At 36.1% G+C, this 16,152-nt stretch overlaps 1 protein-coding gene across 2 annotated transcripts; it reads right to left on the reverse strand.

Annotated features, from left to right (window-relative positions):
- Positions 1 to 1,218: 1,218 nt before the first annotated feature.
- LOC131011103 (uncharacterized) lies at positions 1,219 to 6,565 on the reverse strand. 2 transcript variants are annotated; one of them, XM_057938873.1, is made up of 3 exons: positions 6,319 to 6,565; positions 6,121 to 6,169; positions 1,219 to 4,633 (listed from the first exon to the last, which is right to left on the reverse strand). In XM_057938873.1, the coding sequence occupies exon 3, from the start codon at positions 4,565 to 4,567 to the stop codon at positions 1,559 to 1,561; it is 3,009 nt and encodes a 1,002-aa protein (XP_057794856.1). In that variant the 5' UTR covers positions 4,568 to 4,633; positions 6,121 to 6,169; positions 6,319 to 6,565; the 3' UTR covers positions 1,219 to 1,558. The 2 variants fall into 2 exon arrangements, with proteins under 2 accessions (XP_057794856.1, XP_057794857.1); XM_057938874.1 differs by having other exon boundaries at positions 1,219 to 4,648; positions 6,319 to 6,546.
- Positions 6,566 to 16,152: the final 9,587 nt, after the last annotated feature.

Genomic DNA, 16,152 nt, shown 5'->3' on the forward strand with positions numbered 1-16,152 from the left:
ATAATGATGCTCGTACGACAAATTAACTTTATAGAAACACCCAAATATTGTAAGAGAAAAATACATGGCAAAACGTTGTTCATAACTATTGCACAATTATATGTGTATATGTTGATCTAACGATAGAGTGGTTAATACATAAAGTCAAAGTTTATGGGTTCAAATATATCGTGACACTATCTTTAAATTTAATTTTGTTAGTATTATACATATAAAAACTATCATATAGTTACATAAGGAAATATCGCATTGATAAAGGGAAAAAGTAAAATAAAATCAACAAGAACTAAATTAGAGATAATCTTTAATTAACTCCCAAATTTTGGACATTGTTACAAATTCGATCCAGTCTTTGACAAAGATTGTTGCAATTAAGATCCAACCTTTCAATTTATATAAAATTAAACCCCCCTCTATTTTTTTTCTTTTTTTTTGGATAAATTAACTATATTAAATAAAGAATTTTAAAAGCCGCGCCACAGGGTACTCGAACCCAAAATTTTTAGCATTAGGCATTAACCTCTTACCGTTCGACCAACACACGCACACAAACCCCATACCCCCTCTAAGATTTTCGATCATTGGTTAATTGACGTAACACAACTCATTTACACGTAGACTAAATTTTTGGTCACTTTCTCACTTCATGTCATTAAAAAAAATTGTGTCATGTTAGTTAATAAGTGATCGAAAAATTTAAGAGGGTCTAATTTATCACAAATTGAAACGTTAAGTCTTAATTAAATAATTCAAAAATTGGATCGGATTTGCAATAATGTCCAAAGCTTGAAATTTATTTAACAATTATCTCATTCGTAATCCCCCTCAAAAAAAATTATTAGGTGTAATCTAAAAAGTGAAAGGATTTAGATTAAATTATGTAATTAACAGAATCATTATTTTGAAACTTATATAATAATAAGACATCTTAGTATTTTTGCATAATTAGTGATTAAGACGTCATTGATGCGGATGAAATGAATAGAATTAAAATTTCAAATTTCGAATGCCATATCTTTCTTTCCACAATAACTAAAGAATTTTTGCAAAAAATTAATTGAACTGATTAACTCAACTTTCGGATATCTTTAGCTTAATTTGAGTCCATTAGAATTCGTATATCTTCTGCGATTTGACAGGAGAATCGGTTTCCAAGTTGGGCATATGCAAGGGAAGCCTTAGTAAATGGAAATAGAGGAAAGAAAAAGGAGGAATAGATAAAGACAAAAAACAGGAATTATTTACAGCTCCAGAATCTGTTACACGTGAGATGAATATGTAAGAGGCTTCCATTGGAATGTAAGAAATCAGTACTACTATTACTATATGACAAGTTCCCTGTGCTTCCATAAAAACGTAAAAGACCACGAAAACAAAAAACCAAACTTTAAAAACCTACCCCCTTTGTTTCTCTCCTCTCATCTAGAGAATCAAATCACTTCCCATCATTATTTGGTTTCTAGAAACCCTTTCCCAGCTACGTCAATATGGCTTCTTTTGCTCCAGTAAACCTAATGTCATGAAATCACTAACCTGCTCTCATTTCTCCTAAATCCAATCAACTTTGTTTCCATGGTGGTGTACAATGTCTGAATGGATAATTATCCCATCCATTTTCTGGTTCTTTTCGCTTCCCACTGTACACAGAGTTGGGCCTCGGCTGCTCGTCCACCGACCTCACTTGAGCCGAGTTTAAGAAGAGTCCAAATCCTGCCGGGTCTTTACTTCCACTTTCCAATAACATACCAGAATTGAGATCAAAACTGCTCCTTGACGGCCCAACACCATTTGAAGGATTTGAGGTATTCAAGTTTACCAAAAAGGGTGGTTGCGAGAAAGCAGGTGGCAAAGCTGAAGCAGAGCCCACAATCTGTGGGAAAACAGGTTGTCCTCTCGAATCCACCATGTAAGGAATGGGCCCTCCGGATCCATATATTGTCGAGGGAAAAGGCATAGGAGCCCCAGGTGCAAAATTATTAAAACCATAGCCTGGTGAATTGGAATATGAAGGTGCAGATCCAATGCCTAAAAGGTTACCTGTTCTGCCCAGGTTAACCTCAAACGGAAGCTCCGGGGTCCGGCCATTTGCTAGCTGTGGAATTTGCGAAACAAAATCTTTCCTATTGACTTCCACTCTTTTGCCCATTATGGATATTACAGAGTCATCTGACTTGATACCTCCAGATACATTGAAAGTCTGAGATACCGGACTTAAATAGGTAGTGACAGAAGAATCGTTGAGGTAATTTGGCTGATCATTCAAATCAATATCCCTTGTCGGCTGCTTTGATGAAATTAGAGAATGAGGCTGACTATAGTGTCGGCGTTCTTGGGGAAAGAACTGCCCTATCCGCCAATCTAATAGCGGACCGCCATCTTCACTTGAATGATTCAGGTCCAGTGCAAGATGTTCGGATCTTCTGGAGCTTGTTTCAGCAGAAGATTCACCAGAAGCAACTGTAGAATACAACTGAGCATGTTTATCTGCTGTCCAGTCTCCTGTTTTGGGGTCGATGCTTTCAGCCACATTCAGATCAATATCAAGACATCCTTGTCGTTGCTTTGAACTGCTACTGCTTCCCCCAGTTGAAGGATCCTTGTCACTGTCCCGCATTCGGCGTGGTGATGCTGGGCGGAAAGCACTTGTTACAGCTGAGCCTTTCCAGCCAAGATTCCCCTCAAATTGCAAAGGAGCACCAGGTTGACCAGGAGCTGCTGCAGCTCTTGAAGCAGAAACAAAAGAGACCGGTGCAAAAAATTGATTCTCAGGACGTTCAGGATCTTCTGAACAAACTTCTTCATTCAGGTCAAATTTACAAAGGCCTTTCTCATCGTTGGCTTCTTCTTGAGCCACCTCTGTGACTTGAGAAATTGCCATATCTTGTGTACCATTTGTCTGTTCAGCATCTTGGTTATCAGAGCTAGTTGCAGATTCTTCCTGCATGGGTGAAGATGCATCTGATAGATTTGGCTCATTTACCACCTCCTTAGGTGAGCCCTCACTGCAACGGGATTGTTTTTGACTCACAGAGTCGGGGCTCTTTGGCTGCCGTATATTACCTTCTGGTAGTTTCTCTGATGAACCGCAACTCCGTTCTCTGTCATCTACAACTTCCCTCTCCACCTCCATGGCCACCTGCATAGCATATTCCAAAGGATCTAGAATTCCATAGTCTATTTCAACATCAGACTTCTTGCCAGCTCGATCAAGTCCCCTATCCATTAATTTTCTGCTGAAACTATAACTACTTGCTAAATCATTTTCAGCAACATGAAGGCCACTTGTGTTAATCTTTCCTTTACCTTCAGTCCCTGAAAGGAATCTCCCCAATTCATTAGGATTTCCCCAACTCTTCTCACTGTTCGAGGACCTTGGCAACAAAAGATGGTTACTATTACCCCCTGCTTTAGCAACAAATGCTCTAGAAGCTTTGTGTTGATTTGAGCCATCTCCTTCTTGCTGGACACCATTTGCATCAGAGTCTATCTCCTTCGAGTCAGTACATGAGAAGCCTTCATCAAATGAGTTTTTTTCCCCAGCCGTGGATTTCTTTTGCGGACTCTCAGTTACGCTATTCTTTTCCTTGACAACAAGAGAACTTGAAGTAAAAGATCTGCCTTTTGATGTTTCAAGCAATCCCACTTTATCTGACAAACTTTCAATCTTCATAGGCTGCTTAGTATGAATAGACGACTCTGAGTCATGAAACTCTCTGCGAGTGTCAATAGCATCTTCCCCAGGAACAGCTGCAACACATGGCTCAGAGGTAGTGTTATCTGGATGGCACAGAGGAGGCTCTGTTGAAGATGCTTGTAAGGATGATGAGGTAACATGGTGTAATGATCCTTCATTCCGAATTGGGAGATTTACACTTTTGTCCACATTGTTCGCACTTTCAACTTTTTCATGATTAAGAGCATCATTAGAACTTGTAGAGAGGACTGGATTATCTAATTCATGGCCCTTTGTGTTAACAGGATTTTCTTGGCAGATAGATGCATCTCTCAGGGGAGATTCTGAATGTCCTATGCCCCTCTCTGTATTGTCACTTTTTCCGGGCTCATTAACAGTTGAAGCTCCAGCCTTATCAACATCCGGTGCAGATGTGGTACTATCTATCTTTGTTTTCCAGCTTTCAAACAGTGCTCGGGCCTTATCCTGAACCCTGGAACAATTGTGCATAAGCAGATTCTGAACAGTTTCCCAGATTCCAGAAGCAAGCAGTTTTTCATGGTCCACGTCCAGCTTTTCAAGTGCCCGCAGCAAATGGGTAAGTGATTCTTCCACAAAGCTGCCATTTGTGTCATCATCAAGCTTCTGGGCATCCTTCAACCACTTGGAGATGAAGTTGAGGCCATCTAACTGAAGAAAAAGATCAAGACACTCCTTGTTCTCAGTGGCAACTATAGCACTTGCAACTGCAGACCACTGCCTTGTCGAATCAGCCGCATTCTTCACCGTACAATTTCTTTCTTTCTCCATAACAGCCATAAGTTCCCTGACTCGAGAAGGGGCTGCAAGCCCATTATTCATCTCAGTCAAGGTAAAGAAGTCGTCTAGTGTCATAATCTCTTAAGGAGTAACAGCCACAACAGACTACTGTAATTTCATGCGGCCTCTTGGTTCTGGACCCTGCAAAAGTTGTTCCTACATTTGGTCAAATGATATAATCAAACCTCTTAGTTGGAAAAATCAGGTTGCAAGTTCTAATCCGTCAGCAATTATACAATTTATACTAAAATAATATATGGGGTAGATATCAGGGAAGATACCTTGGTTTCAAGCAAAATAAATTCAAATCTAATACTGGAATCAAAAATTTGAATTCCATTGTCTAAATTTGAGATAATCTTGTCTTTGTTTGAAAACACCCATGAAAGGGTCATCCACCTAAACCGTTCCACATTATTTGACTCATCATCTATAAGAACATTAAGTGCAATATCTAGCAGACTAGCACAACTGACCTGCAAATATATCTACCACAAGAAATGTCCCCCTCAATTCTCTAAAAACAAGATGATTGGACAAGATGAGAAGAACCCAATTTAGTTGATAGTATTCAACAATTCTATCGCATTTATGATCTATCAACTGGCAAACAAGGCTACATGCAGCAATATAGAGGCTCATATTATTCTACACCAGAATGCAAGTTTCCCACATCCGGTCATGTCTATCCAGCATAAATCCAAAGAGCAAACTAGGCTTTATCCCCAGGGATGGTTAAAAGTTTAACACCAAGTAATATCATAAAACACTGTATCCATCAACCATATCATTTGAAACTTCTGTCTCGACACTCATCATCTTCCAAGAAGTAGCAGCAGGCCATATTAATCTCTCAAGAGAAGCAAGTATCAAATAAGTTGTATTTTTGTCATATTTCCAGTCACAGAACAAAACAAATAAAGTTAGTAAAAACCAACTACTACTAGAAACATTTATCAATAAGGAAATCAATCTACAAGTTACTAACGAATGGGTAAAGCCAATCCCAACCCAAATTTTAGTCACAATCCCCAATTTCATGTCAAGGAATTGCAAGGTGACTGATAGAAGTTGGGGTTTATGTAAATGTAGAAACAGAAACATCATCCACTAAAGAAGAAGACTAAGATACACCAGGAACCAATTAACATTTGTATTTAAATTTCACACAAAGAAGCATCATGATATGCAGAGAAATATATTTACTATGACAGTAGTTGGGCAAAGTTTACACTTAAAAAGTTCCCTGGTGATCCAAAATAACAAATCCAACTTGATTCGAAGAGAACTAAACAGCACTGTATTTGACTCGTCAAGGGAGGAAAGAAAAAGCCATGATCAAAATCAATAATGCACAATTTAACAGAATAAATTTTCTGTCAGAAAAGAGCTGGGACCAGCAAATGAGATTAAATTTAGCTAGTTCGAAAAATACAATTTACCATAAAATAAGACTGAAAACATAATAATTACAATTACAATAATATCGAATCTAGGGCTCCCATAATATCAATCGAAAATTTAACTGTAAGAGACTGAAAATTGAAAACACAGACACATACGCATACACACAGCCCAACAACATGAATACAGACCGAACGAAACCCTAGATTACAATTTTCCTTTACCTTGGCATCAGCAATTAGCGTCTTCAAAACACAGAGAGTGCGCATAGACCTGCAATTAACAGGACACAAAACCTAGGGATTAGATTAAAATTATGGTAATTAATGCAGAGAAAAAATCATATAAAAACGCTTAAATTCAGAAAAAAAATCTTCGCCAAAAGATATTCAAATAATTAAGGAAAGAGACGGAGTTAATACCCCTTTCTGGAGTTGTAAAAAAAGTCACGATTTCAAAGGCTTCAGCTCGTCTTCAACTCCAACCAAGAGCTCCAATTTCCCAGAGGTTGAGCGCCCCCAAAAATTATTTTCGTCGGAATATAAAAAAGAATAATCAGAAAAATTGAGGAAAAATAAAAATTGGTTATGGAAAACCCTATTTTTATAATTTATTAGTTGTTTGAAGTGTAATGACTAATGAATGTTATGTAATTCTTGTTCGTGTCTCACTGATTTTGTTGGTCAGTTTTAGTTCACAAGTGGGTGTTGAACACGTGCGCCGCGTGTGACTTTCTCTAACATTACCCACCGGGTTTCGACCCATTACCCAAATTTTCAATTTAATATTGCCCGGTCAACTTTATTTAAATCTGACTTAATGTGATCTTCATCAAAATTTGTGTTCATCACGGACCAAAACTTAATAAATAAATAAAATAACACTTTGTAAAATATATACTTTTACGTTCATATATTAGTATTTTTTTTTTTATTTATGTCAAAGGGAGTCTATTTTTGAAATTAAGTTGGCCTAAATCGATGAAAATATAAGTTATATTATTTGAATTATTAAGTTTAATTGATTCATATTTTACTGAAAGGATGGAATTAAAAAAATCATAATAATAAGAATAAAAATATTCAATTATATCTCATATCAATCATTAAATAGTAAATGCCCCAAAATATATATATTACTTTGAGTATTTGGTCAATAAACTTAATTAAAATCATTTTTATGATCTCACATTTGGTACATGTTTTCAGAGTTTGTGTATTTTTTATTTTAAAAATGTGTATGTTACTATAAAATGTAGTTCTCCTTTTTAAGAGAAAAAAATTAATTACATACATAAACTCGAATATGTAATATTTGGATATTTTTTTTTAATGAAATGTATGTTACTATGGAAAGTCCAATATACCTTGCTTTATCTTTAGCAAATTCAGTTAAATTACAAGTTTGCACCATTGGATTGGGATGTCAATCAAATTAATTTATCGAATTTTGGGCAAAGCTTATCTTTTTTTTTTTTTTTTCGGAAAAAGAGCAGTTATATAAAAAAAGGGGAGCCGGCACTAGAGATGCCAAAAGTCCCGAAACACTTACAACAAAAACACACAACAAAAATAAAAAGACGGTGACGCTTACCACCAGAAGAGAGAGTAGAAGAGGTCAAAGAGAACTGGCAATGAGCTAAAGTTTTGCATCTAAAAACCAGCTCCTAAAATCTCTAGAACTCGGCTGCTGACAAAACGCCAAGAACCATCCCCACGTTCTTGTTTTAATCTCCGCCAATACTCTATCAGCTTTCCATTCTTCCTGCTTAAACTTGCATCCGTTTCTCCACTTCCACACACACCAAACGAAACAAAACCAGATAGTCGTTAAGAAAGGCGTGTCCTCATTTTTTCCCAAATTTCTGAATGCATTTAGGTGATCCTTTGCTTTGTATGGGAGAGCCGATTGTTTTCCTAACCAATTGAGAACTGCATACCAGATTTCTGATGTCGTTGAACATGAGAAGAAAACATGGTCCCAGGATTCAATCTCTTTCTTGCAAAGAATGCAGGCGGTGTCTGTATTGGGGTTAATCACTTTGCGTCTTTGAAGATTATCACACGTCGCCATCCTTCCCTTCAAAACTCTCCAACACGTTGTTTTGGCCTTGAGCGGCACTTGTGCTTTCCAAGCGATCGAAAGTTCTGCCTCTTTGCCTCCGCTTCTACCATCATTGGCTGCCAGACTGAGCGCCTTATAAGCCGACTTGACCGTGAATTGGCCATTCGATTCAATGCTTCATCTCCATCTATCTGGTTCTCCTGCCAGGACAACAATATTTTGCAGCACAGAATCGAGGTTAGATAAAACATCAAGATCCCTCCCCCTCAACTCTTGAGTCCAGCTCAATTTCCAGACCCAGCGTCCCTCGGCCCACACTTCCATGTCTTTAATCACCCCCTCCTTGATTACTGCTAATCCTATATAATCTTGGAAACGCCTCCCTCAGACTCTGCCCCCCAGTCCAGACATGATGCCAAAATAAAAACACATCTCTCTCCCTAATCTGGACAACTAAGCTTTCTCTCAACCACTTCCCATTTTCTCCCCGACTCAAATCCACCACCCTCTTCCACCAACCCGGTTTAGAAGCTTTGTTTCCTTGTAATTTGAAACCATCCTCATCCCAAAACAAGTCCCCCCCAACACTCTCTAATCACCCTTGCCCAAAGGGATTCACGCTCCGACAGAAAACGCCAAATCCATTTGGACATAAGAGTCTTATTGAACCACCCAAGGTCTTTAATACCAAGCCCCCCAAGACCAAGATCCCTACATAAAACCTCCCATTTGACCCAGTGAATCTTCCTAACCTCCAGAACCTCCCCCCCTCTCCCCACAGGAATTTGCCCATAAGAGAACGAATTTGAGACAACACACAGTTATTCATCAAGGAGAATGACAGTTGGTAGATCGGGATAGAAGACAGGACTGAACGGATAAGTGTGAGTCTCCCAGCAAAAGAGATTTTCCTGTTCTTCCACTTACCGATTTTATTTTTAACCTTTTCCACCACAAAGCTCCAGTCTGCCGAGCGAGAGAGACTTGTTCCAATTTTGACACCGAGGTACTTGACTGGTGCACTCCCCAACTGGCAGTCGAGAATCCTTGCCATGTCATGACAAGTTGCTTCCTCTAATCCGATACCCACAAGCAAACTTTTGTCAAAATTCACTTTTAAGCCCGATAAAAACTCAAACAATTTCAGAATGCTTTTGAAAGCCCAAGCGTTTTCACTCTTTCCAGTAGCTACAAACATCGTATCATCAGCGTATTGCAAATGGGAAATGCTAAAACCTCCATCGCCGACTGGAACCGACTCCAACAAGCCCTTGTGAACAGCCTTTTCTACCAACAGATGTAGCCCTTCGGCCACAATAAGGAAGAGAAAATGAGATAAGGGATCACCTTGGCGAAGACTCTCCTGAGGGACTGCCGTTGTGAACAGCCCTTTTGTCGAGGTGAAACTCTCCTGAGGGACTGTCGTTAACCAAAACATTTGCCGAAGCCGAACTAATGCAACCCGAAATCCACCTTCTCCATCTCGGATTGAAATTCATCTTCTCAAGCATTGTATCAAGGAAATCCCAATCAATCGAGTCATAAGCTTTGGCAAAGTCAATTTTGAACATAGAAATTCCCCTCTTCCTCCTCTTTGCATCAGCGATGATTTCGTTGAGTACCACAACACCATCAAGGATGTACCGCCCCTCAACAAAAGCACTTTGGTATTCAGAAATGATAATGAGCATTACTTTTCTCATTCTAGTTGCAAGTACTAAGGAGGTGATTGGTATGATGGAATGGAATGAGGGTGGAATGGAATGGAGGTAGGAATGGAATGAAGGGAGGAAAGGAATGACAAACTTTGGTGATTCCTTTGCTTGGTATGCATAAGGAATACAAAAGGAATGGAATTGTAATTCATTGTTTGATTCCATTCCTATGATTGGTATCTAAAAATAAATTTTAGGAATGGAATGAAATTATTTTGTTTTGCTAAATTAACATTTACATCATAATTTATCAAATTGGCATTTTTTTGCATCTCTCTTCCACCTCTATTTTGTGTTATATTTATAGGGACAAACCAAAATATGCACTAGGGTAAAATCGAAAATAAAATAAAATTGAATATTAATCAAATTAATTTATTTTTATAAAAAGCTGACTTATTTTCCATGCATATTACTACTACACAGAAACATGCACCCGAAAAAAAATTAAATTTTTCTTGCCACCCACAACCCCACCCCCCACCCTACCCCCTATCTTTTTTTTTTTTTTTTAAATTTTTCTCGTCACCCCCAACCCCCCTCCCCCAAATTTTTGCTTATTTTACTCACCACCCCCACACCTCCCCTCAATTTATTTTTTTATTTTCTAAAAAAAAATCTCGCCACTCCCACCCACCTCCCACTAAACCCCCTCCCCCTACACCCCCTCCCCCTCCCCCCTTACCTCCCAATTTTTTTAGGGTAAATTTGGTTTAAAACATTAATAAATTTTCAAATTTTGGTTTTTCCCGCAAACTTTCATTCTTGTTTCAATATACATAATAAATCACTTTTTTGAAATTTTCCATAGTGTGATTTTTCGGCGAATTTTTTAAATGACCTGGCGCCGAACTTGATTGATGTGGCATATTTAAGGGTTAAGTACCACTTTTCCCCTCAACGTTGACACCCCTGTCACCTTTAACACCCTAACGTCAGGGTTGACGTTGTTTACTACCTCAACGTTTCAAAACTAAATCAAAATGCCTCCACGTTTTAAAGGTCGCCCCAAGCGCTGCTCTAATGGGATCAATCACCGTTAAAACGCATGGGGCAATTCAATTGTCATGTCACATAATTTTCATGTAATTACATTGTATTGCCACGTCATTTAAATTTTTGATCGAAATATGTCATCGTGGGAAATTCCAAAAAAAATGATTTGTCATGAATTTTGAAACAAGAATGAAAGATTGTGGGAAAAACTAAAATTTAGAAATTTATTATGATTTTATACCAAATTTACCCCTTTTTTATTGCATGTTCAGGTTCACCATAACTTTTCCCTAGGAATTGGATCTTCTTGAGTTGCAATACCAATGGGGCATGTATCTTTGTCGCATTTCGGCATCATGAAGGATGGGTGGGGTGGGGTGGGGGTGGCGAGTAAAATAAATAAATAAAAAATTGGGGGTGGGGGTGGGGGGTGGGGCGAGAAAAATTTTTAAAAAAAAATTTGGGGGTGGGGGGTGGCGAGAAAAATAAAAAAAAAACAAAAAAAAAATGAAATGTTGGGGGGGGGTGGGTGGCAGATGGGGTGGGGAGAAAAAAAAATTGGAGGGGAGCGAGGGGTGGGTGGGGTGTGGTGGTGGCGAGAAAAATTAAAAAATATATATATCTTTTTGGGGGGTGGGGTGGCGAGAAAAATTAAAAAAAAAATAAAAAATATTTTTTTTGGGGGGGGAGGGGGGAGGGGGGTGGGGTGGGGTTGGGGATGAGGGTGAAAAATATATAAGAGTAATTTTGTCAAAACCTAAATTTAGGTGGAATTAGAAATGGAATGGAATGGGTAATACCATGTTGGAGGGAAGGAATGATGATTCCTATATGTAAAGGAATGGTGATTCCCTTAAGAATGGTGATTCCTAAAATAAAACTATACCAAGCATAGGAATGGAATGGAGGTAGGAATCACCATTCCATTCCCACCTCCATTCCACCATACCAATCACCTCCTAATTGTCAGGCGTCAATTAATTGATTTGAAAATTTTTCGAGTTAATTTTTTTTAACCCAAATCCTAAACACTTAGTTTTCAAGTTAGTCGGACTCAAAAATTTATTAAAAAAATTAATTAATATATGTTTTTTGACAATATCATTTTTTAACAAATAAATACACACATAATTAAGGTTGTAAACAAACTAAAATGCTCGCAAATTATTCGAAGCTCGGCTTGAAAAAAGTTCATTCAAGTTCTAGAAAAGTTCGATAAATAAACAAATCAAACTTGAACTTGATAGTATTCGGCTCGTTACCTCATGAACAAGTTCGTTAACTAATTCAACTTGAAAAATATAAACTATTAGTATCTATTAAAATTAATAATAATTAATTGTATAAATTTCTAATTAACAATATTTGTTAGTATAAGAAAATAATTAATTCGAATAAATAATTTATTTTTAAAAGAAAATAATCAATATTTTGAAGATGAATTAATATAAAATTAGAAAGTTCATATAGACTCAATTAAGTTCGTGGGTCTCAAAATATTCAATTTACAAAGTTTGGGATTCGACTTGATACTAAACAAATCAAACTTGAACACATCATTATTCAGTTCGACTCAATTCGATTACACCCTGCGCATAAATAAGCGACATTTCAATATTGACTTACATAATACCCCATGCAACTCTTAAAGATATAAAGATGCACACATTTTTGTGAACTAATTATTACTCCCTCCGTCCACCAATTCGTGTCCTAATTTGTCATTTTTGTTTATCCACCAATTCGTGTCCTACCCATTTTTAGTAACTATTTCATTAACAGATAAATTAATTTTTCTTAAAAGTTGTGCTCTCTTCTTCACTCAACAAATAAACAATACATTTTTTCTTAAAAATCATGTCTCCTTCGCATAGGACACGAATTAGTGGACGGAGGGAGTATTTTCTAACTTTTACATCTAAACGTTTATGTTAAGTATTGGATTGAAAACACAGAGAAGTGAAATTTATAATAATGAATCAAAATACATTTCACAAACATTTAGAAAAAAATCTTACTGTACTAATTTTTAGAAGCAAAGTAATGAAGTTGAAAATCAAATAATGAGAAAAAATTCATATAATCAGGCCGACACATTATTTTCGAGTCAATATTATGGGGTTCGGGCTATTTTTAGGCCAATCCTATCGGACACCGGGTTATTCAGTTACAAAATTAGGCTGTAATTTTATCGGATTGAAAATTTTCAACCCTAACTACCTCGAATTGTTGATCTAATCGTGTCGGTTCACGAATTTCGGACTAGATTGACATCCCTATCATTACCCTTTCTACAAGCATGCGAGAAATACACTAAAACATACTTTTTTTAAAAAGACATTTTATAGTTGTATACTCCATCCGTCCCATATGTTTAGGCTTGTTTTCCTTTTTTGAATGTCCCATTTATATAGGCTTGTTTCCATAAAAAGTAATGTTTTTTTACTCATTTACTATTATATCCCTATTTAATTCTTTAATTTACTCCCACTTTAATACATTATTAAATAATAAACATGGACATACTAGAAAATTTACTTATATTTTCATTTTCAATGATTTTTCTTAATCTTTGTAAAAATCTCAATCAGCCTATCCATATGAGACGGAGGGAGTATATTTCAAAGAAAGATATTAGTAGTATTTTGAAATTTTCTTTAAGGGGGAATTAATTATAATTTCACATTTCCTTAAAATTTGGTCAGTTGACATCCTATTTGGTGCGTAGGACGAAATTGTGATTTTGGTCCCGTAACGAGGAAAAAAATGAATAATCAATTCAAAAAAAAAAAAAATCCTTCTTACTTTCTGAGATAAAATCGCAGTATTTAAATTTTCAAATTCAAGTTTTAATTTACAAAGGAAAAAATTAGTACTATATGAATTCAGTCTTTCTTGCGATGTAGTCGAATGTAAATAAGTTGACTAAATTTAAGAAAAGAATTTACGTACGTAACAAATCCTTTAAGCGATACAATACATTCATTAATTAGCTAGGTATTTATTGGTGTATATATATTTATAAATTATATAAGGAAATAAAAAAAAATTAAACACTCCACAACAGTGGATTCAAACTCAGGTTCTCAGGCCTTCGTCATTAACCATCTACCATTAGGTCAACACATACCAGCACACTTATCATTTGATATTTGTATTCTTACCCACGTGCTACATCTATTAATTTAGAACTTCATAAATTTTTTTGATTGTGGAAGTTTTTAAAGACTCTTTATCTTCCAAATTAGGGGAATAAAGAAGACAATAACACTTTTTATTTTGTACGTAAATAAATTTTATTATCTAAATGGTTTCAAAGGATCAATTCTATACGAAAATCATAACTATGAGGCTATACGAGCAAAGCAATACAGATATAAAACACACTGATTGGGAAGGACTTTACGAGAAAACTGTTGGAATATAAATTTGATTTGTATAGATAATTTCTAAAGAGTATTCTAGAATAGTTGAGAATGAGATAGAAAAAGAAGAGCATTCTAGAATGATTGTGAATAAGTTAGAATTAAGAAGATATAGGTAGATTTAGAGAAATCTAGAGTGTAAGTTAGAATTAAGAAGATATAGGTAGATTTAGAGAAATCTAGAGTGTATAGAGAGTTCTAGAGAATGTAATAGTTGAGAGAATTCTAGATAATGTAGGAATTATCTAGCTACGTACTACTACTTACCACTATAAATATGTAACCATGTAAGTGAAGAAAGTAATGAAGTGAATTAAAGAAAGATTGTGTTAGTAAACTACAATCCTCCACTCAAATTCCTAAGCGCACACACGTCCACAACCAATTTCTCCAAATTTCCTCCTACCAATTAAATAAATTCTCCATTATATATACTTATATTCCAACAAAAACTCCGTATTAAGATAAAATAAGTAAGAAACAAGAGTGTTTGTATTATGAAAGTGTTTGTATTAGGTAATTGCAATGGTAACATCTTTTTTTTTAGAAGTTGGAAAGCTAGGAAGCCAACTCACAAATTTAGAAGCCAAATATTCCGACTTGCATGCACTTGGATTCCACAACTATAATACACACCATTGATCATGATAAATGTTGTAATTTGATACTTTTCACAAAATATTTTTTTAATAATATTTTTTGGTCTATGTTTAAAAATTTTCATACCCATTTTTTGAACATAATTTTACTAATGATGGACAGTTAAATTTTTCATATATTTACATATATTGTCACTAATGGATCCACTTTTTCTATTGTGAAATCTCTTCTACACTCACCAAATACGCAACTAAATTTTCTTAAAATATGTATCCACCACTATAAGTAAGATGTTTCACAAATGAAGTATATTGAATTTAAAATACTAAAAATTATAATTATTAAAAGTTTAAAACTTAATAAATAAAAAAATCTCTCTTTTCACTCCTCTATTTTTAATTCTTTTTATATCACCTTTCTTTATTTTTTTCCTTTGGCTAATTTTCTTTATTTAATTCTTTTTGTTTTTTCATAATTTCACAACTAAACATTGACTCTGGATTTTATATTTTTAATTATGTAATATTGATTATGAATATTTATGTTATTTATTGAATTAAAATTCTGTATATTAAAAATACAATGAATAATAAAAATTTTCACACACATATATATATACATAATATGAAAAATATAGAATGGTGTATAATATTGTTTTTTTAAGTTCATTGTTACATAAATAAGTTTGTTAAAATGATTGAGTTCAAACCTTTTTTTTTTTGGAATCGAATTCAAACTTTTGATATGTCGCAGATGTGACAATATTGAAATTGCTTTTGTGAATTTACCATTCAAATCCCCATTAATAGCTTACTGGGTGGGTGCATTAACTTTAGTTGTAAAATTATCACAAAAAAAATTAGAGATATATTTTTTTTCCGAGTTAATTCGCTCTAAATCCTTAAACTATAGTCATTTTCCGTTTTTTCCCTCAATCTTTGAACTTCCCATAAAAAACCTCCAACTTTCAAATTTTCCCAATTTTCCCATGACGGGTTTTCCGACCAAATCCGGGGTCGGAATTTTCCTATATGGCGTTATTATTGTCAAATCACCGTATACGTGGCATATCACCCCCACCCTTCCCATCTCTCTCTCTCTCTCTCTCTCTCTCTCTCTCTCTCTCTCTCTCTCTCTCTCTCTCTCTCTTCTCCCATCCCCCTTCCCCATCTGCCCCCCGTCTGGCTCTCCCCCTCCCTCTCTTTTCCTCCACCGCCGCCATAATTGTCCAGGCTGCCGTCCAAGTTCCCGGATCCGCGCTCCCAAGATCCGACCTAAGAACCCTTCTCTCTGACCTACGTTTTCAGACAGCTAGGGTTTCGTCACCTCTTCGCGCCGCCTAGGGTTTGTGCCGCAAATAACGGCGCCGCCCTGACCTGCCTCCCAGTCACGCCGCATAACGCCCCGACCTCCGGTCTTGCTTTCTGTCATTGTGCCGGCCGTAAGTGGGTTTTCA

This window comes from Salvia miltiorrhiza, chromosome 2, assembly GCF_028751815.1.
Source record: "Salvia miltiorrhiza cultivar Shanhuang (shh) chromosome 2, IMPLAD_Smil_shh, whole genome shotgun sequence".
Lineage (NCBI taxonomy): Eukaryota > Viridiplantae > Streptophyta > Magnoliopsida > Lamiales > Lamiaceae > Salvia > Salvia miltiorrhiza.